The 23088-nt window shown below is 36.7% G+C and overlaps 1 protein-coding gene across 1 annotated transcript in view; it reads right to left on the minus strand.

The window, feature by feature from the left end:
- The window catches only part of LOC124723057 (lysophospholipid acyltransferase 5), a 190052-nt gene extending 183036 nt beyond the window's left edge, over positions 1 to 7016 (minus strand). The window contains exons 1-3 of the mRNA XM_047248236.1: positions 6817 to 7016; positions 6616 to 6723; positions 4831 to 4953 (exon numbers count right to left, since the gene is read on the minus strand). Coding sequence (XP_047104192.1) covers positions 4831 to 4953; positions 6616 to 6723; positions 6817 to 6895 — 310 coding nt within the window. The 5' untranslated portion in view covers positions 6896 to 7016. The remainder of the gene's footprint in view (positions 1 to 4830; positions 4954 to 6615; positions 6724 to 6816) is intronic.
- Positions 7017 to 23088: the final 16072 nt, after the last annotated feature.

Genomic DNA, 23088 nt, shown 5'->3' on the forward strand with positions numbered 1-23088 from the left:
GTAATTCACGTAAATAAGGGGCCGCTGATTTGCGTATGTGGTGATGGCACCCAATAGCGATCCAGATGGGTTCTGCAGGATATACACTGGGCTAATTTGGTCGCTGAGGTATCAACGTGAGTTCACTATAATGCTTCTAAAACCACTGTAGCATGGTTCTGTCTCCGAGGGACAGACAATTACACCGCTGAAAGGCGATATCACCGTCAGGGAAGACATCAGCATGAAGGGACGAGGTGGTTTGCAACTGTCAATATGTCTTTGATTACTACAACAAGATTCATGCAACTGCAGGAGATTATCTCACTTAGCATAATACTGCTCCACCAGCCTGTGCCCATGGCACGCTGCACGTTTCGAGCCACCATTCACCTCAATGACAGTGTTAGTGGAGATGACCATCAACCTAGTGCAGCAAAAATGTGATTCAACTGAAGAGCTGCCATGTTTCCATTGATCGACGGTTGAATGCCCATAGTCCCACGCCAACTGCAGTCGTAACTGATGGTATCACTGGGTCAACATGTGAACACATAGGGGTGATCTGCTGCAGAGCCCCATGTTCAACAATGAACGGTGTGCTCTGAAACACTTGTGCGTGCACCAGTGTTGTGCTCTTTCAGCAGAGAAGCCATAGATCACCACCTATCCTACTTTAAAGAGCAGACAAGCCTCTGAACCCCACGTTCTGTGAAGACTCATGGATGTCCCAACGATTTAGTGCCTTTTAGTAGTTTCAGTGTCCTCCTACCTCTTTCTGTAGCTGCTCATGACAGTAGCACGTGAACATTTGACCAGCGTCACCATTTTTGAGATATTTGCTCACAGACTCTGAATAATAATAATAATAATAATGATATGCCCTTTGTCAAAGTCGCTTATCTCAATGGCAGAGGTTGAAAATACCGCTTCAGTTGTAAAGTTTTTTATCATCACAAGACCAGTTTTGGGCTCTTATAAGCCCATCTTCAGGTGTCGTAACTTGGTGCTGTGGACCCTGAGTGCCCCAGTGGACATGTACCAGGCGCGGTGTGCTACCTATGAGCGCAGAACAGGGACTCCCTGTTCTGTGCTCATAAGTAGCATACCACACCTAGTACACGTCCACTGGGGTGCTCAGGGTCCTCATCACTAAGTTACAACACCTGAAGATGGGCTTATAAGAGCCCGAAACTGGTTGTGTGATAATAAAAGAACTTTACAACTGAAACGGTATTTTCAAACTCTGGTATAATGCTCAGTTGCGGATGTTCCTCCAATAGAATTGTTTGTCTCAATGGAATTTCCCATTTACGGCTCATATCTTCACTAAGAGGATCCACCATATGTGTCTGCTCCATTTACATACTTTTATTACTCTGTTAAATGCCCACAATGCCACCAGGCGTCATCCAACGTCACAGTGGGCAGTGGTCATACTGTTTTAACTGATCATTGTAGTTCTTTAAAGGTGGTCAACAGGTGGTTTTGTGGACACACAATAACAGAAATGTGGCAACACAATAAGAAATAACAAATAGCACTTATTATGAGTATGTTACAACATGGTACCTTGGCACAGTTTGGCACTTAATGTCCTTACTTGATAGAATGATACCTAAATAACTTTGCTGTCTTTTGGAAATCTACAATATTATCCTATAACTGTTAGTAATTTGCAGACACTCTGTTAATGGTTCTAGTTCTCTATAAACAGTGGCTGCTAAGTCAGAAGGTAGTCTTCAGAGTACTATACTGGGCTGACTGCAGGCACTGAACTGTCTAATTGCTGGCTTTTAACTGTCTGAGTGCCTGCAGCATGGCATGTTTTGGTACCTGTCAGTGAAAAGATATCCAAGTGTGCCAGTACAAGAGAGATGCAATGTGCTCCGAAGTTGACAGAGTTCCCTACTGGCTGACCACACTATCGACAGACACATACAATGAGCTGAAGGAAGTGGCACAAAAGCAGGAGGTGGCCTGGGTCTGTGAGTGCCATCTGGATGCTTCTGCACAACAGAGATGCCAGGCAAGTGGTTGGGCCTGTGTGTTGGTGGCCTTTCACAGTATCTGTTGTGTAACTATTGCTAGGTGCACAACGCTCCCAAATGGTATCGCCTGGTTGATCATGACATATATTATGTCATTAAGAGCAGAAATGAGGTATTATTAGAAAATGCAGTAAACTGTGATAAAATATAGTTTCTTCATCTGTGAGATGTGCTGTACCATCTGAAGAAACCAGAAGAGAATATATCATAGAAAAAGAATAGACAGTTCATAATTCTACAGATGATACTTACACTGTGTGTATAAATGATGATGCTGAATGTCAATCAGATGATGACAACAATGATGCCAACACACCTTATGGGATGATATCAGTGGATTCTCTTATGCACAATTACAGCTTAGATCCATAAAAAGATTATTTGATGAGAGAAAGAAGAGGGTGGTCTTAGTTTATTTGGTCAAGTTTCATGGCTGAGTGATTCACAGATTATTGAAGAAATTTAACATCTAGTCATGGTGATCAGTGAGAGAAAACAATGGATGGAGAATATGACTCCTTCATAAAAATAAAATGTGGTCATTAGTAGTCCTTCCTCAAAGAAAAAGGGTTTTACCTTTTATGTGGATATTTAAAACAAAGGTAAATGACACAAGAGAAATAACTCAGTACAAGGTAAAATTAGGGTTAATGGATGCACTGAGGGAAAAAGTACTGATTATGATGAACTCTACTTGCCAGTTGTAAGGTACACTTCAGTATGTTAGCTATTTGTATTGACTCCTAAATACAACACAGGTACGGGTCAGATGAGTGCAGTAAGTGCATTTCTGTAGGAAGACACTCACACTGAAATTTGTGAATCACAACCAGCAATATACTCAGAAGGTACCAAAGTATAAAGTCTCGGTATTGTTTGGAGCAAGCTAGCTGGCAGTGGAATCTGAAATTGAATAATATACTGCTTGAAATAGGACTTGAAACATTAAGAATGGATTCCTGCGTGTATTGTTCTGGTGGGAAATCAATAATGTAATTCCTTACAGTGTGTGTACATGATATGCTAACTTTTAGTGGCCATCAGTAAAACAACGAACAACTAAAATAAAAATTTTGCATGAAAGATGAGGTAAGAATTATGAAACAGGAGTGATGAAGTTAAATCAAAAGAAGTATGTCAATGAAATAATTAATCTCTTTATATAGTCAAATTGTAGGCCTGTTTGAACTCGCACTAAAGAGAATGGCAAAATTTGGTAAAAATCCAACTGAAAGAAGAGACAACATGCAATATACAGACATACAATAGAATGTTCACTGTGTCTTGCACAAGTGACAAGCTCAGATATTTCACATGCTACAAACAAATTAAGTTAATAGTGCAATGATCTGCAAAAGCAACAATGGCTCAGTATGAAACAAGATCTCAGGTATCTACAGGGAACCAAGGATTTGCAACTGTTTCACTAAAGCAGACTTCACAGAAATAACTGGATATTGTGATTCAAACTAGCCAATGATCCTATACACAGGAGGTTCTGTACTGGTTTTCTCACTCCGCAAAGGCAATATTGCATTGGAATTCGTGCAAACAGGGATCACTGTGTCAAAAATCTATGGATAGCACTCATTGAATCCTGGCTGCTATTTTGACTGGGCCAGAGGTGGGAATCTTCCTACATGTTGGTCAGGGAGCCTCAAGATAGCATAACATATCACTGAAACTGGTTGCTTGATAAAATAACAATTGGAAAGTTAAATGGCTAAAAGATGTTTTGATTAGACATTCTGTACTGATTAGCCGAGGTTCTGCAACCATCTGTATACAGATGGACATACAGAGACAACTGCACCAGTCTTTAATTTTGGATCACAATATATTCCATGGGCTGTACTGTACAATAAGTTGTAGGCAGATCATTACATTACACTGTTTACAATATAGCAAAGTTTGGATATTTGCTATTTGCTCAGCAGTAAACATACTGCAAACACTTGGCTGGGATTGTTGTTTATGGCCTCCATCATGCAAGAACACACAATGCACTTGATCACTGATTTTAAGTAGGTTTAGAAAATTTCTGAGCTGGGATAATCATGGAGAATGGAGATAAACAATTCTTGGTAAGTTTGGGAGTTGTGGGACCTATTTCTCAAAATCTCCAATTGGTCTGCCAATAATGTGGCGGTACATGTCGAGTCAGAGCTGATGAATTTGAAACAGGGCTGTGTGACATGGGTTTTTGGAAATGTGATGGAATATTGTCACTAAGAAATCAAAGGATGCTGAGTTTTGCTCCTGTCTTTCATGTGGCATACCTAGAGTTGCCATGTCTGGAGTCTCACAAAAGAATGCTCTTCAACCATTTCTAGAAGTAGCTCTAATTAGTTTCCCTTAATTACAACTCAGGAGTAAGATTTGCTGACCTATGACAGGTGGCTGAAAAAAATATATAACAGAAGTTATTTGTTGTGTCTAAACAAAAATAGGTAACTTCACTTCATCCTGCTGGTGTGTACTAGACAAAATGAGGATGCTCCAAGTTGGCAACACTGCACTGTTAGTTAGTTTTACAAGGGCAAGGGTTCACAGGGATGATAAAAAAGTAACAAAAATCTAGCATATAAACAGTAGGGTTGCAGCTTTGGTATTTCTGCCAAAGGCACAAGATACCTTGCTGTGACCCTACCCTGTATCCCCTTCTCAACCAATGACAATACATTACAAACAGATTTCCTCCAACTACATTATGTATTCTTTCCCTGAAACTTCTTTTTCATTATTGCAAATAGATATACTTAAAACTCTTAAACATAGTACTTCACAAATCCTAATTTACCTGCAAGAAGATACAGCATAGTAAACGTAAAAATACTGCACACAGATTCCTTGGATGCACCAAAGATCTGCAGGAAAATATAAGTTCCGAAGACGGCCATCATAGAATGCATGACATCGTCACCTGAAAATTGATACCAAAATCTCAGCAAAGAAACATTTTAAGAAAGTTATAGCATGTTATTTATTTAGAGACAGCACATCCAATGTTAGTAAGTACACAAAATTCAAACTATAGTTCAAATAAATCATTAGCACCAAAATACCAATATTCTGATACAAATATTTGGCAATTAAATTTAAAATAAGTTATAATGAACAGTGAATAAAATATTCCACAATTTTCTGTTTAGAATGTACAACAATGAACAGTTGTGCCACTGATGAATTTGTATGAAGATGAGAGGAAATAAAGATACAGCCAGTCTAACGAGCAACTTAAAAAACATTCTATTGTACTTACAAAATTAGTTACTTCGAACATCCAATTATACAACTTACATAGATTATGTAAACAGTACAAAAAACAACTAAAATTGAAGAATAACACTTTCCCTAATATCATTTCAAACAACTGTCATCAGGGTATCAAAATTCTACATTCTCCATATGATTCGTTCAACCCTCACATTTTACACAAGAGCAATATATATACATGATGCATGTACTCTTTTTGACATAATTACACTTTTCTTAGCAGTTCTATGAAAACTAATCACGACAAAATATTTCTGGAAATAATTTCAATTAAGGCCTGCAGAAGTATCTTTGAGTAAAGTAGGGCACCCATAAATCCAAAAGTTTGGGTAGTAACAATAATAATAAAGTGCCCCTCTCCATGGTTGATGGACATTATGTATAATGTAAATTACACGAATCAAAGTACATGCCATATATTTGTCTACAAGGCCCTACATAATATAATAGATGTTTTTCAATTTACTTTGTTGCTTTCACTGTCTATTATAAACATACAGAGTGAATGAAGACCTCATGCTATGCTGCAAGTCAGCTAGTACTATAACCATTCTTTTGTATTCTCATTCGTTTGCTTTGTTGGCTCAAAATAAAATTGTCCCCTCCAACTAATCTAGACTGTGGACTGCATTACATATCAGTTTGTCACAAAAGCAAGTGTTCCCGGGCTAACAATACAACAGTCAGGGTGGCTTGGGAGCCGTAAAGGATTATTATGCACATTTTATTCCGTTTAGTGCGATAACCAAACAACAGTGTCAGTTCATTTACTCCGTACTGACTGCAAAAATATCCTAAAACAGTCCAGGAATGAAAAAGACCTTCTGATTTGGAGTCTGACAGTTATTTACCTGTAACCTAACAATAACACCGACTATTTTGTGACTGAAAACAGAGAAAGGTACGGACTGAACTAGGACTTCAACAATAAATACGTAAATAACTTGCCGGGGTCTACATTTTTCAAGGACAGCGTTTGGTAATCCCGAGTGCAGTCACAAACCAGTATTCTGTAAGTTTGCAGCAGCATTTTCTTCTTTGATATTTGGAGATCAGAAACATCGAAATAAACGTTGTCGCAAGACCACTAGTTCTTTTCCTGCTTGACAACGCATCACCGACACTTCTGCGCTTTTAAAAGTATGTGAAAAGAAACATAGGCAGATTCACAACTTCTTATGAAAGTATCTGGATTAGAATATGCTAAACGCCACAATTAGGCTTCACTAACGACAACAGTAACGCATGCAAGGTCCATTAAAATACTTCATATTATTAATGAACAAGCAGATTATAAACAAATACTTGCCATAATTGAAATATGCAATAATTAATCCGACGACAACAAAGAATACGTGCCGCAGAGTCTCAGACATACTGCGAACATAATGGTGATAAAAGGCAGCTACTGGGTACCCTAAAAAAAGGAGAATTATTTACTTCATGGAGCATTTTGCTTCGTCAACAAAACGTAAACATTATCAGCGCGCTAAGCACCAAATCAACAAACCTGCAAGTAACGATATAACCAGCCTTAACGCTGGTTCCGGGGCACCTAAATGATAGGCTATTGATTCCAGGATGTTCATCTTATTTGTTAGTAAATACCACTTAAAAAATCTTTCGAGTACCACTGGACAAGAACACAACAATAACTTCACCCTGACGACACCATAACATGACTCAAAACACAACGCCAAAGATCAACAAACTGGTCAACAGATGATATACAACCAATGATATAACTCATACAGCATTTTACCAACATCACGGTGTCGGTAAAGACTGTAAGTATATGTGTTGCCGAGAATCCAGGATATCCTTGTCGTCGAGAATATTTGTGTGAGTGTAAATCGTAAACCAGAACAACGAAGATTCTTACACTTATTTATTTATTTATTCACCCAAGGATCATCTCACAATTATGTAGGATCTGTCAAGGTAATATACTGCCAACGAATTGGCAAAAATAAAACATATGGTATACATAACCTGCTTTAAGAGGATAGAACAGGTAGCCTATGGGGATGGGAAAGGTGGCCACCTGTCACCTTGATTAAGGAACCACCCCGGCATTTGCCTTAGCAGTAGGTTGACGGAACGGAATGTCAAAAGTTCCACAATGCATTTCAAATGGCGACTTTGGGCATTTACGCAGACCATCACCTGAACGGGACGGAACGGAATGTCAGAGTCAACGTTCTTCTGGAAGCCTGTATGGACACTGATGTGAGTGATGGTGTCATCGTCTACTACCATCGGAAGTTAAGGAATTTTTCTCTGCGCTCGCTCATTTGCAGTAGTGGATTCTGTGCTGTTGAGTTCCTTTAGTCTTCATTTCATTAAACTGCGTTGTTTTCGTGAGACACAGACCTCATAATCTGGAGGATGGGGTTGGTCTATCGGGCTATCCTTATTTGGGATTTCTGCTGTCTTTCTAAATCACTAAGGCATATGCTAGTACAGTTCCTTAATCACGATCACAGCCAAGCATGTGTCTTATCCTTCGACACCATCTGTCCTATCCTCATAAAGAATGTTATGTATTCTGTGTGTTGCATAATTTGAGCTACAGGGGTAATTATTGATTTAAACTCCATTACCTTAACAATTCCTGAATTTCTGTATCACTGTGAGATGGTCCTTGGATGAATAAATATAATAATGATCATAACAATGGTAAATAACACAATGCAAGTATGCCATGAATGCTTGAATATTTTTTGCTTTGAGTATTCTGCATAGTTAAATGGTGATGACATTGTCTTTGGTAAAATATTCTGTACATAAAATTGTTCCCCATTCAGATCTCCAGGTGAAGACTACTCGGGAGGATACTGTTATCAGGGAGAACTAAACTGGCATCTTACAGAACATAGCGTGAATCACTGTATCCTTAAATCAGGTAGAAGGCTTGTAGAAATTAAAAATGGATAAATTGAAGTTAGATATAGTGGGAATTAGTGAAGTTTAGTAGTGGAAAGAACAGGGCTTGTGATCAGGTGAGTACAGGTTTATAATTACAAAATCAAATAGGGATAATGGGGAGTAGGTCTAATAATGATTAAGAAAACAGGATTGCAAATAAGCTACTATGAACAGCAGAGCGAATGCATTATCATAGAAGCGATAGACATGAAACCAATACCCACCACAATAGTACAAGTTTATACGCTAACTAGCTCCACAGATGATGAAGAGATTGAAAGAATATATGGAGAGTTGAAAGAAATAACTCAAATAGTTAAGAGAGAGGAAAATTTGACTGTGGTGGAAGACTGGAATTCGATAGTAGGAAAGAGAAGAGAGAGAAAAATAATAAGGGAATATGGACTATGGGAAAGGAATGACTTTGAGTACAATTCGTTCTTGCCCACTCTGCATTGAGGAACCTGGAGTTGCATGTATTGTAACTTCGGTAATCACTATTGATTTATAGGTCTCCACATTTAGCTCTGACCATCAACACACATTTGCAACTTTTAAAATAGGGGCTTGAAGGGCCCTTGTTGTGCAGTCCATCAGGATCCCAGTAGCCCTTTTCTGTAATGTAAAAATTTCATTTAATCAACTATTACTTTCACCCCAAAATACTATTCCAAGAGCTACAAGGGACTGGAATTAACCAAAGTACGTACTTCCAGTACCTCCTGAGGAGCAAACTTTTGAAATGATTGTCAGAGCAAAGTATCCCAAATTGAGTCTCTGGAAGAGTTTCATTACATTGTTTTTACAATTTAAATCTTGGTTAACATATCTTCCTATTAGTTTTGTACATCATATTCTTTCCCATTCATTACCATCAGGTACAAGTTAAAGATTCAGTTGCAATTAATATTTTCCCAAATTGAATGTAATTTGTTTTCTTTATACACTCCTGGAAATGGAAAAAAGAACACATTGACACCGGTGTGTCAGACCCACCATACTTGCTCCGGACACTGCAAGAGGGCTGTACAAGCAATGATCACACGCACGGCACAGCGGACACACCAGGAACCGCGGTGTTGGCCGTCGAATGGCGCTAGCTGCGCAGCATTTGTGCACCGCCGCCGTCAGTGTCAGCCAGTTTGCCGTGGCATACGGAGCTCCATCGCAGTCTTTAACACTGGTAGCATGCCGCGACAGCGTGGACGTGAACCGTATGTGCAGTTGACGGACTTTGAGCGAGGGCGTATAGTGGGCATGCGGGAGGCCGGGTGGACGTACCGCCGAATTGCTCAACACGTGGGGCGTGAGGTCTCCACAGTACATCGATGTTGTCGCCAGTGGTCGGCGGAAGGTGCACGTGCCCGTCGACCTGGGACCGGACCGCAGCGACGCACGGATGCACGCCAAGACCGTAGGATCCTACGCAGTGCCGTAGGGGACCGCACCGCCACTTCCCAGCAAATTAGGGACACTGTTGCTCCTGGGGTATCGGCGAGGACCATTCGCAACCGTCTCCATGAAGCTGGGCTACGGTCCCGCACACCGTTAGGCCGTCTTCCGCTCACGCCCCAACATCGTGCAGCCCGCCTCCAGTGGTGTCGCGACAGGCGTGAATGGAGGGACGAATGGAGACGTGTCGTCTTCAGCGATGAGAGTCGCTTCTGCCTTGGTGCCAATGATGGTCGTATGCGTGTTTGGCGCCGTGCAGGTGAGCGCCACAATCAGGAATGCATACGACCGAGGCACACAGGGTCAACACCCGGCATCATGGTGTGGGGAGCGATCTCCTACACTGGCCGTACACCACTGGTGATCGTCGAGGGGACACTGAATAGTGCACGGTACATCCAAACCGTCATCGAACCCATCGTTCTACCATTCCTAGACTGGCAAGGGAACTTGCTGTTCCAACAGGACAATGCACGTCCGCATGTATCCCGTGCCACCCAACGTGCTCTAGAAGGTGTAAGTCAACTACCCTGGCCAGCAAGATCTCCGGATCTGTCCCCCATTGAGCATGTTTGGGATTGGATGAAGCGTCGTCTCACGCGGTCTGCACGTCCAGCGCGAACGCTGGTCCAACAGAGGCGCCAGGTGGAAATGGCATGGCAAGCCGTTCCACAGGACTACATCCAGCATCTCTACGATCGTCTGCATGGGAGAATAGCAGCCTGCATTGCTGCGAAACGTGGATATACACTGTACTAGTGCCGACATTGTGCATGCTCTGTTGCCTGTGTCTATGTGCCTGAGGTTCTGTCAGCGTGATCATGTGATGTATCTGACCCCAGGAATGTGTCAATAAAGTTTCCCCTTCCTGGGACAATGAATTCACGGTGTTCTTATTTCAATTTCCAGGAGTGTATTAAGGGTCAGCCTAACTATGAATGCATGGACTTCATGACTTGATCAGTTGTTGCAAAAAGAGATTCCTTAGCATCACTCACTATTACACAAGTGGTATCTGCAAACAATGTGATCTCAGCTGCAACTGTAAGACCTGTATGTCATTTATGGTAGCCCTGTCTCAACTTTCTTTGCACTGGGTACCTATCTGACTTTATGATTACAATGAGCTGGTGTGATTTCCACAACTTGTTTTTTGTTATCCACAGTTGATTTGAAGCACTTGTTTTCCACCTCTTTGATCCTGATTGCTTCTAGCTCATCTAATAGAATTTCATGACAGCCAGTATCAAAAACTTTAGAAAAACATAATTAAGTGATATAACACTATTATTACTTTTTAGGTTCCTAACTATTTCATTTGTGTAATCCATAACTGCTCTTTCTGTACTTCTAATATGCAATCCATAATTGCTGTTTCTGTATTTCCGACTCTTTGAAAGCCATGTTAACTGCTGTTTAGTAGATTTTGGTCATTTAAGTATTGTGTGATTTGATGTATCATTAACCTCTGGTATGCTTTAGAGAAATCTGAGGAAGGAGTGGGTTGATAGTTTTCAAATTTATACCAGTTACCACTTTTGAATAAAGGTCTCACTTTCAAAATTTGCTCTCCCTCAGTCAATGATAAATTAACAATATGCGCCTGGGACTTTGCAATTGATGAAGCAGTTTGCTTTGCTTTACAAGTGACCCTAAAATTTCATCTATGCCTTCCAATATTTTGTATTTATGGCTCTTAGTCATCTTTACTAATTCATGCTTAGTAACTGGAACTATGTTCATGTTATATGCAGGTATACAATATTTAAGTTCATCCTAATTTCTGAAGTTGAGGTCTACTATTAGGTAGGCATTTATAAAGCAATCATTTATATAATTTAGTAGTTCTTGTTTCTCAATATTAGCATTATCAGTGTTTGTAAGTACGATTTCCTGGTCATCATATGTCTTCCCCTGTTCCTTTTTACAATTTCCTACACAAATTTTGATTTATTGCCTGAAAGTCTTATTAAGCTTTCATCTCTCAGAAATTTTGCCTTTACTATTACTTTTAGATATATTTTCTTCATAGGCTTTAGAACTGTAAATATTCTATAGATCATGGATCTATGGATCTTTTCATTTGAGAACTGTGACATTTTAGAGTCCTATAGGAATTTCTAATACTGTTGTGATCCAGGGACTAGATATAATGGCCTATTTGGAAATCTCATTTCAAAACTGGTCATGAATACTAAAGAGAAAGCATTGTTAATACCTAATTGTTGAAGCACTTCTAACCAGGATTTATTATTTAGACCATTCATAAAACCTATGCAGTTTTATTCAGAGAAACGTCTCCTGTAAGTAAGATGTACATCCCTTTCTTTCCCAGTTATAGCTGGAATTGTAAGGATGAGGGCATTGTGATAAAATATCCATAAACCAGTATAAATCATTTTCATCTTTGTGGTGTCCACACTTGAAAATATGTTGTCTGTAAGGTTTTCTGATCTATTTGTTATCCTTATGTGATTCTTATCGTTGTCCCCACAGATAAACAGTAAACATTATGCCTAGTAGATACTCTAATTTGTTGATGAATATGTCTAAGCAACCTGTGACTGATTCACTTGATCTGAAGAAAGTTTTATACAAATGTTCAAAGGCTACAATGAGAATCTTTGCAGGTGACCCATAATGCGTTACAAGACAGCCTATTCTGAAAACCTACCTTTTCTCAGAAGACTACACAAAGATCACAGTGATATAATCAGGTAAATTCAGGCACATGTGGAAGTACACATGCAGTGATTGTATCTATACAAGAACAATTAGTACAGTGCATAAGGTGGTAACTAATACTGAGACAAGATACTCCATGTCATATTACATTTAGCAGGGTGTGGATGTAAATGTATATGACTGCAGATCTGACTAACATAAGATATTGTAATTAGGATAAATACCAAAAAGAGTAAAAGAAAATATGTGCATTTCTGACCTATAAGAAACAGTCGCATACTACCAGACTAAGGAACTTTCACCTTATAAATACCAGTATTTTCAGATCTTGACAGTTTTAAGTAGGAAGCCGCTTTGCGCCCTGATATTGTCAAAAGTGCACATGAAGATGGTTACTTGTCTGCAAGTTCTGTGGATCATAACGGTGACCTGTCGTTATGATATGTAATGATTCAGTTTTACAATAATAGAACATCTTCTCCAACGAAACTATGATAACATGCTGGCCATTTAAATGATTACTTAAGTTTTTTTTACGTGCATAGAGTGCAAAAAATCATCTCAGAGACGATGAAATGATATCTATGATCCTTAACTGAATTGAAATTGTTTCATCAGTGATGTCGCATGGCGAGATCATACACAATTACATTTATCCGCCAGCCGATGTGGCCGAGCGGTTCTAGGCGCTTCAGTCCGGAACCGCGCGACTGCTACGGTCGCAGGTTCGAATTCTGCCTCGGTCATGGATGTGTGTGGTGTCCTTAGGTTAGTTAGGTTTAAGTAGTTCTAAGTTCTAGGGGACTAATGACCTCAGATGTTAAGTCCTATAGTGCTCAGAGCCATTTGAGCCATTTTTTTTACATTTATCCTTCTTCCTACCGGTACATCCACAAACTCTGCAGATTAATATATCAGATTCCTGCGCTCTGTCATATAACTAACAGCCCAGATATTGCAAGAGCAGGTGAGCTCCCTGCCGCCATTGGAAAAGCAGTAGCCAGCAGCAAGTCGTACTCTTAGCTCACTTATTTGTTTCATAGTTTAATACTTAATTTCTTTGCGTGTTTTTGGGTACTTGCATAGTTTAATTCATGAATTTCGGGGGTGTTACAGTATTTGAGAGTTGTAGGATCGCGTTTTAGTACCTAAATAGTGTAAATTCACATAGTCGTCAGTCATCTGTTTTTGTTTTGAACGGCCAGTGTCGCTTGGTCACAGCCAGTGAGCTCCCTGCCGCCTTTGGATAAGCAACAGCCAGCAGCAAGTCGTACTCTGAGCTCAATTATTTGTTGCATAGTTTAATTCTTAATTTCGTTGCGTGTTTTTGGGTACTTGCATAGTTTAATTCATAAATTTCGAGCGTATTATAGTATTTGAGAGTTGTAGCATCGCGTTTTAGTACCCGTATAGTGTAAATTCGCGTAGTCATCAGTCATCTGTTTGTTTTGAACGGCTTGTGAGATAAAAGAGAAGAAAGAAATTGTTAGGGATGGATAGAGACTGCGCCTGTTGTGGACGGAATTGGTCACCGTCCATAAGCTGTTGGAAGCTGCGTTGGCCGAGGTCGACAGGCTCCAAGCTGTTGCCCTGGACCGCGGTAACATTGGGACACCTGAGGCGAGCGCTTTGGCGCCTCTGGATCCTGTAGCATCTCCTGGGATCTCTGATGCCACTGCGCCCCTAGATATACTCAACGGCCATACCAAAATAATAATTGGCTCCTTCTACCGACCCCCCGACTCAGATGATATAATAGCTGAACGCTTAAAAGAAAACTTGAATCTCATTACAAATAAGTACCCCACTCATATAGTTATAATTGGTGGAGACTTCAATCTACCCTCGATTTGTTGGCGAAAATACATATTCAAAGCCGGTAGTACACAGAAAACATCTTCCGAAATTGTACTAAATGCTTTCTCTGAGAATGAGTTTGAACAATTAGTTCATGAGCCCACACAATTTTAAATGGTTGCCAAAACACACTTGACCTCTTAGCCACAAATAATCCTGATCTAATAGAGAGCGTCATGACGGATGCAGGGGTTAGTGAACACAAGGTCATTGTAGTGAGGCTCAAACCATATCAACCAAAGCCACTAAAAGTAAACGCAATATATATATATTTAAAACAGCAGATAAAAATTCACTTGATGCCTTCCTAAGAGAGAGTCTCCATTCCTTCCAAGCTAATTATGTAAGTGTAGACCAGATATGGCTCAAATTCAAAGATACAGTATCGACAGCAATAGATAGATTCATATCGCATAAGTTAATAAGAGATGGGACTGATCCACCATGGTACAGAAAACACGTCAGAACACTGTTGCAGAAGCAACGAAAAAAGCATGCCAAATTCAGAAGAACACAAAATCTCCAAGACTGACTAAGTTTCACAAAAGCTCGAAATTTAGTGTGGGCGTCGATGCGAGATGCTTTTAATAGCTTCCACAATGAAATACTGTCTCAAAATATGCTAGAAAACCCAAAAAGATTCTGGTCATATGTAAATTACACCAGTGGCGAAAAACAGTCAATAGCGTCACTGTGCGATAACGATGGAAATGTTACTGATGATGGTGCCACTAAAGCAGAGTTACTAAAGACAGTATTCCGTAATTCCTTCACGAAAGAAGACGAAGAAAATATTCCAGAATTCGAAACCAGAACAGCTGTTAGCATGAGTGACACAAAAGTAGATATCTTAGGTGTTGCGAAACAAGTGAAATCACTTATGAAAGGCAAGTCTTCTGGTCCAGATGGTATACCAATCAGGTTCCTCTCAGAGTGTAGAGACACAATAGCGCCTTTCCTAGCAATCATATACAACCACTCACTTGACGAAAGGTCTGGAAAGTAGCACAGGTCACACCAACATTCAAGAAAGGAAATAGGAGTAACCCATTGAATTACAGACCCATATCGCTGACCTCAATTTGTAGTAGGATTTTGGAGCATTTACTGTACTCGAACATTATGAATCACCTTGAAGAAAATGGCTTTTTGATAAATAACCAACACGGATTCAGAAAAAAACGTTCTTGTGCAACACAGCTAGCTCTTTATTCCCATGAAGTAATGAGTGTCAGATCGATTCCATATTCCTAGATTTCCAGAAGGCTTTGGATACTGTTCCTCACAAGCGACTATTAATCAAATTGCGTGCATATGGAGTATCGTCTCAGTTGTGTAACTGGATTCGTGATTTCCTCTCAGGGAGGTAACAGTTCGTAGTGATAGACGGTAAATCATCGAGTAGAACGGAAGTAATATCTGGCGTTCCGCAAGGTAGTCTCATAGGCCCTGTGCTGTTCCTGATTTATATAAATGAACTAGGTGATAATCTGAGCAGCCCCCTTAGATTGTTTGCAGATGACGCTGTAATTTACCGTCTAGTAAAATAATCAGACAATGAATTCCAATTACAAAATGATCTAGAGAGAATTTCTGTATGGAGCGAAAAGTGTCAATAAGCACTAAACAAAGAAAAGTGCGAGGTCATCCACATGAGTACTAAAAGCAATCTGCCGGCCAGAGTGGCTGTGCGGTTATAGGCGCTACAGTCTGGAACCGCGTGACCGCTACGGTCGCAGGTTCGAATCCTGTCTCGGTCATGGATGTGTGTGATGTCCTTAGGTTAGTTAGGTTTAAGTAGTTCTAAGTTCTAGGGGACTGATGACCACAGTAGTTAAGTCCCATAGTGCTCAGAGCCATTTGAACCATTTTGAACTAAAAGCAATCCGATAAATTTTGGGTATACGATAAATCGCACAAATCTAAGGGCTGTCAATTCGACTAAATAGCTAGGAATTACAATTATGAACAACTTAACTTGGAAAGACAACAAAGATAATATTGTGGAGAAGGCGAACCAAAGACTGTGCTTTGTTGGCAGAACATTTAGAAGATGTGACAAACCCACTAAAGAGACAGCCTACTTGTCCGTCCTTTGTGCTGGAATATTGCTGCATGGTATGGGATCCTTACCAGGTGGGATTGATGCAGGACATCGAAAAAGTGCAAAGAAGGGCAGCTCGTTCCATGTTATCGCGCAATAGGGGTGAGAGTGTCACTTATATGATATGCGAGTTGGGGTGGCAGTCACTGAAACAAAGGCGGTTTTCTTTGCGGCGAGATCCATTTACGAAATTTCAATCACCAACTTCCTGTTCTGAATGCGTAAATATTTTGTTGACATACACCTGCGTAAGGAGAAATGATCATCATAATAAAATAAGAGAAATCAGAGCTCTAGCGGAAAGATTTAGGCGTTCTTTTTTCCCACGCACCATTCGAGAGTGAAATTGTAGAGAAGTAGTACGAAAATGGTTCGATGAACCCTCTGCCAGGCACTTAAGTGTGAATTTCAGAGTAAGCATGTAGATGTAGATGTAGGTGTAGATGTAGATTTAGATGTGGCTCAGAAAGAATAAGTTGTCAGGACAATATGATTTATCTGTCAAATATACTGTTCCAAAAATTCCGTCGAAAGAAATTATACATTGTATGCAAGTCAACTGGTAGTTTGATTGGATTATGTCAAGTTCATATCACACAAACTGATTCTAAAATAACAAGCGAGCATAGGTTTTGTAAAATTGTATATAGTTATAATTGAAAAGTGCAGTATTGTCACATTGTAACCAGGATGAAGTCCAAATACGAAAACTGACTTGCCAGTGAAGTACAACACTGGGAGCATGGTTATTGTGAACATAAATGTATGGGCCGTACAGAAAGAACTGAACTCCTGGATGGATAGTGCTGTTATTTATACAAACATCGAATCTAGAAACATTACAAATGCAAGAAATTACGAGACCATTCCAGAAATGGTAAGTGCTAAATAACAAATTATTGCTAGTGTTGGGTTTCAAGTGGCGACCCACAGCATGGCAACCAAAAACACTAATCATTATGTTACTTTTCATGGTGTACTGCGTGGGTCATTGTTCCCTCTCTGCCGTTTCAGAAGTTCTCATTGGAACGACTACAGCACCCTTGATCTAGATCTTGTCAGTGGTCCTCTGAATGGGAGTACCAGAAGATACCTGTTTTCTGGCCATGTTAACACTTCCTCTTCACTGTGACGCTCACCAGAGGTAGCCACTTCCATCGGAGATTTACGATCGTAGAGCAGGTCTTCAGTTATTTTGAACGAGAAGCTCCCATCCTCAATCTGCACCTCAGGACCGTAGTTAAGGTTTGATACAGAGAAAATGGACGACGTCTGTGCACTTTTCACTTCTGGATGGAAATTAGTTCAGAGACTTACTAAGTGGTAACGATAATATATTAAATGCAGATGCAAAAGGACACTAAATATGTTGTGGAAACTAATATTTAAGTAAACTATTACCAAATGCACTTAAAGTTGTGGTATAACACTAAATATACACAGTAAAAAATTAGGCCTAAACAGCCGAATGTAACCAAACAGAACTTTTTGCGATTAGTGGAAGAATACGTAAATAAAAGAAAAACCTTTAATGGCAAGCTTGAAGAGCACACTAATGAACGTATTTAATTAGTTAATCTATACCAAATGCACTTAAGATTGGGGTACAACGCTAAGCATGCACACTCGGAAAGTAAGGCAAAGCTGCGAAATATAAACAAATCGAACTTTTCGCGATTACTGGAACAATACGCAAATAAAAGAAAAACCTTTAAGGCTGAGCTTTAAAAGCACCCTAATGAACGTATTTAATAAGTTAAACTACAGCAAATGCACTTACAATTGCGGTATAACGCTAAATATGCACACTCGAAAAATTAGGCCTACGCAGCAGTAAGTAAACAAACGAAATTTTCGCGATTACTAGAACACAACGCAAATAAAAATGAAAACTTTTAATGGTAAGGTTGAAGAGTACACTAAAGAACGTATTTAATTAGTTAAAAGTGTTCAACTACAATTAATTACAACCTAAATTACTTATCCTTTATGATGTTCTGTCTCCATACGTGCGGCCTTGTGCAGGGCAAACAGTGGCTGAAGCACCACACTTTAAGAATATCATCATCGCCCAACGGCACTCCAACATATGACAACCTTCTACTTCTATTTTTAGTTTTGCAGCAATTTGTAATAGTTTTGGGGCTATATGTTACAAGTTTAGTGAAAACTTGTTCATTTTTTTCCAGTATTCCAAACAACCGACTTTTGAAGATCAACATTCAAAGACACATGTAGATTATCAAATAAGCACAGTGCATTATTTAAAGAAATACACAATCGCTATGTACCAACCCTATTTATCGATAAATGTTTCTCTGTAAGGAACTTAGCCATGCATTATTAGTGTGTTAAAAACAATTACCTACACACTATGACATCCTTATTAGGCTGCCTTAGAGGCACTCTAAGATTATAGTAGACTCGTAAATAATGATGGAAAAATTAAAAATCCTGACAGAAACGTTTCTACAGAGATGCGCGTGTAGCATAAGACATCGCCAAATTAAAATAATATTCCACCCTAACACTGCTACCACCACCACTGAGATACTAAGACAAAATAAAAATGATAGGAGGAGTCTTTGCACCATTGTTTCCAGGTATCGCACTCCTGTACCTATATCTACCACATCACTAGCTGCCACTGAGTAGTATATGTATGAGAGTTCTTTCACAAAGAGTATATATTTCTTTAAATTTTTACATTTAAAACCAAAACGTTAGTTTTGTTGTTTCCCCCATTAAAAAATTTATCTACATGTATGAATGAAATTTTCATTTATTTAAAAAATAAAAATGTAATAATTTTTTCTTTATAACTAAGTTCTCTGAGATCTCGTTCATCTATATCCATGAACAAAATTTTCATTTATTTAAAAGATTAAAAACCTAATAAATCTATTTCTCTATAAATAAGTTCTCCAAGATCGTGTTTCTCACAACCAACAAATGAAATTTCCGTTTTATTTAAGAAAATAAAAAATGTAATAAATTGTTTTCTTTACAAATAAGCTCTCCAAGATCGTCTTGATCTATACCCACAAACTAAATTCACATTTTACTTACAAATAAACATCTAACAAATTTCTCTCTTTATAAATAAAATCTGTTAAACCTCGTCTATCTATACCATTGATTGAAAATTTAATTCACAAAAGCAAATGTACGTTTCAACTATAAAAGTTTTAATTCTTAAAATATAACTTTTTTGTATAAATAAAAGAAAAATCAAATGTACTCAAAGCTGAGCGATTTCAAAACTCAGAAAATTATTGTAAAGAGAAATGTGGATTAAGTTACGCTGATTCAGAGAATTATACTAAAGGACAAGGTCATTAAAAATAACAATACAATATCTATGGGAATTCATTGATTATTTTCATATGAAAGAAATGAAGAAGGGACAACATAGATATAAAAATATAGCACTTCGAACAATTAATTAAAAAAAATTTAAAATATTATTCTAAACTCAGTTTAAAAATTAATCTATCTTTTTCTAAATCCTGTTGACAATATTAATAATGGCGATAATGAACTGAATAAAAAATCTTTAAAAAAATTTATCAGATCTATGAAACAAAAAATTTAAAAAACATTTATAACTCATAAACAAGGAATCGCACTTATGGAAGTACTGAAAAATATTTTTTATAATAACGTTAACAATTTGAATAAAAAAAGTCTTTAAATGGTCTTTGTAAAGTGCATAAAACAAGAAATTTAAAAACAAATGATCCAAAATTTAATGAACAACCATTAATCGATCTTATCAATAGGTATGATGTTAATATTATTAATATCAATAATGAGAATTCTTTCTAAAATCTTCTAGTAGAGTAGAATAGATAAATATCAAGAAATTTAACAAAAAATTATCTTCAAAACTTTTCAGGTTACCGTTGTCTACATGATACTTTTTTAAAAATCTCTTAACAAATTAATATAAATTCTTCTGCTTTTAAATCAAGAATAATAACTTTTGAGATTAATATTGGCTAATTTTTTTGAATGAATTAAAGAAGTTATCACAAAATTTAAGAACATTTTAATACAAACTAGAGCGATTAAAGTTAAAATGAAATTTTGTTAAAATTTTAAAAGACAAGACGAAATACAGGAATTTAATTTTAAAACAAGAAATGAAGTTTTATTAAGAGCTACAAATCTAGAAGACTATTATAAAAATCCAACAAATAAAATGTTACCTGAAATGGAGTAAATACAAAGGAAAAAATCTAGTTGGTCTTTATTTTATGTAAATAGTTTGCAAATTAGTCTTAATTGACACAAATTAATTTCTAGTACTTCTTATATCAAATGACCAAAAGAAATTGAAGATAAAAAGCTGTAACAAAAATAAAAAATTCTCATCAAAAATGTTTTCTTCAATCAATAAAATCATGTTTATATCAAGTAGAGCATGATCAAGAAAGTGTTAGTCAATAAAAAAATAGCAATTAGAATTACATGTAATTTTTTAAAAAGGAAACTGTTCAATTAAAAGATATTCTAAAATCTGAAAAGAAGTCAAATATTTCAATTAATGTTTATGCTCATGATGAAAAATTCGTTGTATATAGAGTACACCATGTATGAAATAAATAAAGAAAAACCGATTAATCTCCTTTTGATTGGAGAAAAAAGTAATTCTCATTCTTCTTCTTTCGTTTCACACTGATTGTGGTATACTGAATCAATCATTTCTTTGTGTGTTGTTCGTTTCTTAGGGGCCAGTAATTCTTCATTCATTCTGATCCTCTTTTCCTGTCTTCTGCCGAGCTGAAAGGTTTGGAATTTTGAGTAGATTTTCATAATTTTGATTTTTGGATAAAAAATTCATCTAGATTAATTAGTTCACAAGTGAGCAAATTCAATGGCAATATTTATACTTGTGTTACACGTTTAAAAGACTTTCATTGACAAAAAATTAAACAGTAGCAGAAATGATTGTAAACATCATAAAGAAGAAGAAATAGATATGCTAGAATAAGGCAAAAAATTGAATTTGCAAATTATAAACATTTATCAATACTTCCTTTTGTAATTTATGGAGATTTTGAACGTTTTGTAAAATATATTAATACATATCAACTTGTCAACCAACCCTCGAAAAAACGTATGCTAATAAATATCAAAAACATATTTCATTTACAGTTATTTATTATGTTACTATTCTAAGGTGTTTATAAAATCCCATTATGTATACTGTCAAATACGAAGGAGAAAATTCATTGAAATGTCAAAACAAGAACAGAGAGAAATTGCTGAAATATATGATGGGCATATTTAAATAATAATAGCAACTGAAGATAATATTAATTTTAAAAATTCAAAAATTTGTTTCACTTGTGAAAAAGAATTTACTAAAGGAGAAAAAAGTAAGAGATAATTATTATTTAACCGGAAAAATCAATGAAGTACTAATGATGCATGTTATCGTAAAAATCAAAATAATAATTTTATTCCAGTTTATATTCGTAATTTAAAAATTGTGATGTGCATTTCCTTCAATATTAAAAATGTAGATGTACATACAAAATTATATAATAAATCTTATGTTTTAATGCTAGCAGATATTTCTTGATATTATATAGATAAATCATTTAAACTCAATCCACGTGTGTATTTTACAGCACCTGGTTTATCTTCTGATTCTGGTTAAAAACAAGAAAATTTGAATTATATTTATTAGAAGCTTAAGATATGATTTCATTCTTCAAGAAGAAATTCCAGGTGAAATTTCTAAACGTATTAAAAATATCTTAAATCAAATAATAAATACTTAAAAATTTTGAGCCAAATAAACAATGAAATTAGATTTCATATTTAGAGACAAATTTTTTATACAGTTATGGAATTTGTTGATATTTTCCTTTTAGACAATTCAGTTTGCAGAACTAAATGTTTTTAAGAATGAAAAATACTTGAGGATCAGATGATAATAATCATAGTTACATTTTAGAAGTTTATTTAGAAAACAAAAAAAATTAATTGATTTACACAAAGATTTACCATTAGCAAAACAAATAGGAAATAAATTAATAACTACATTAAATGTAATTACATTTTTTATTACAGAAATTTTATGCAAATTTAAAACATGGTTTAAAATTGAGTAAAATTCATAGAATTTTATTATGTTTAACCAATCAGCTTGCATCGAAAAATACATTGCTTTTAATACACAAACGAGAGTAATGAAGCTAACGAATTTAAGATATATTTCTGTAAGATAATGAATAATTCTGTATTTGAAATAAAAAGATGAAAAACATTACAAATGGACAAAATATTTTATCGAAACCAAATTATGAAGTTATATCTGTAATTTCAGAAAATCTAGTTGTAGTTTATATAAAAAATAATGAAATTCAAGTAACCATTTTACATGGTAACGAGTTTTAGATATCTAGAATAGAAAAATGTATGATTTTCATTATAAATTAATGAAACGAAAATATGTTATATGGATCAGAATAACTTTGTTTATTAGGTAAGAATTCAATATATTTGAAATCTTATGAAATGCATGATAAAAGCATTTAACAAAAGTGTTTAATCAAAATATAGTATGTATGGAATTCAACAAGAAAACAAGAAAATTTTAGGAAAAATCAAAATAGTGGGAAAAATAATTTAGTGTATATTAGTTTAAGAGCGAAAATGGATGATTATAAAGTAGTAAATAGAAATGAAGGAAAAAGTAAAAATTGATTAAAAATTAAGATACTTATAATAATTATAAAAACT

This window comes from Schistocerca piceifrons, chromosome X (assembly GCF_021461385.2).
Source record: "Schistocerca piceifrons isolate TAMUIC-IGC-003096 chromosome X, iqSchPice1.1, whole genome shotgun sequence".
Classification (NCBI taxonomy): Eukaryota; Metazoa; Arthropoda; class Insecta; order Orthoptera; family Acrididae; genus Schistocerca; species Schistocerca piceifrons.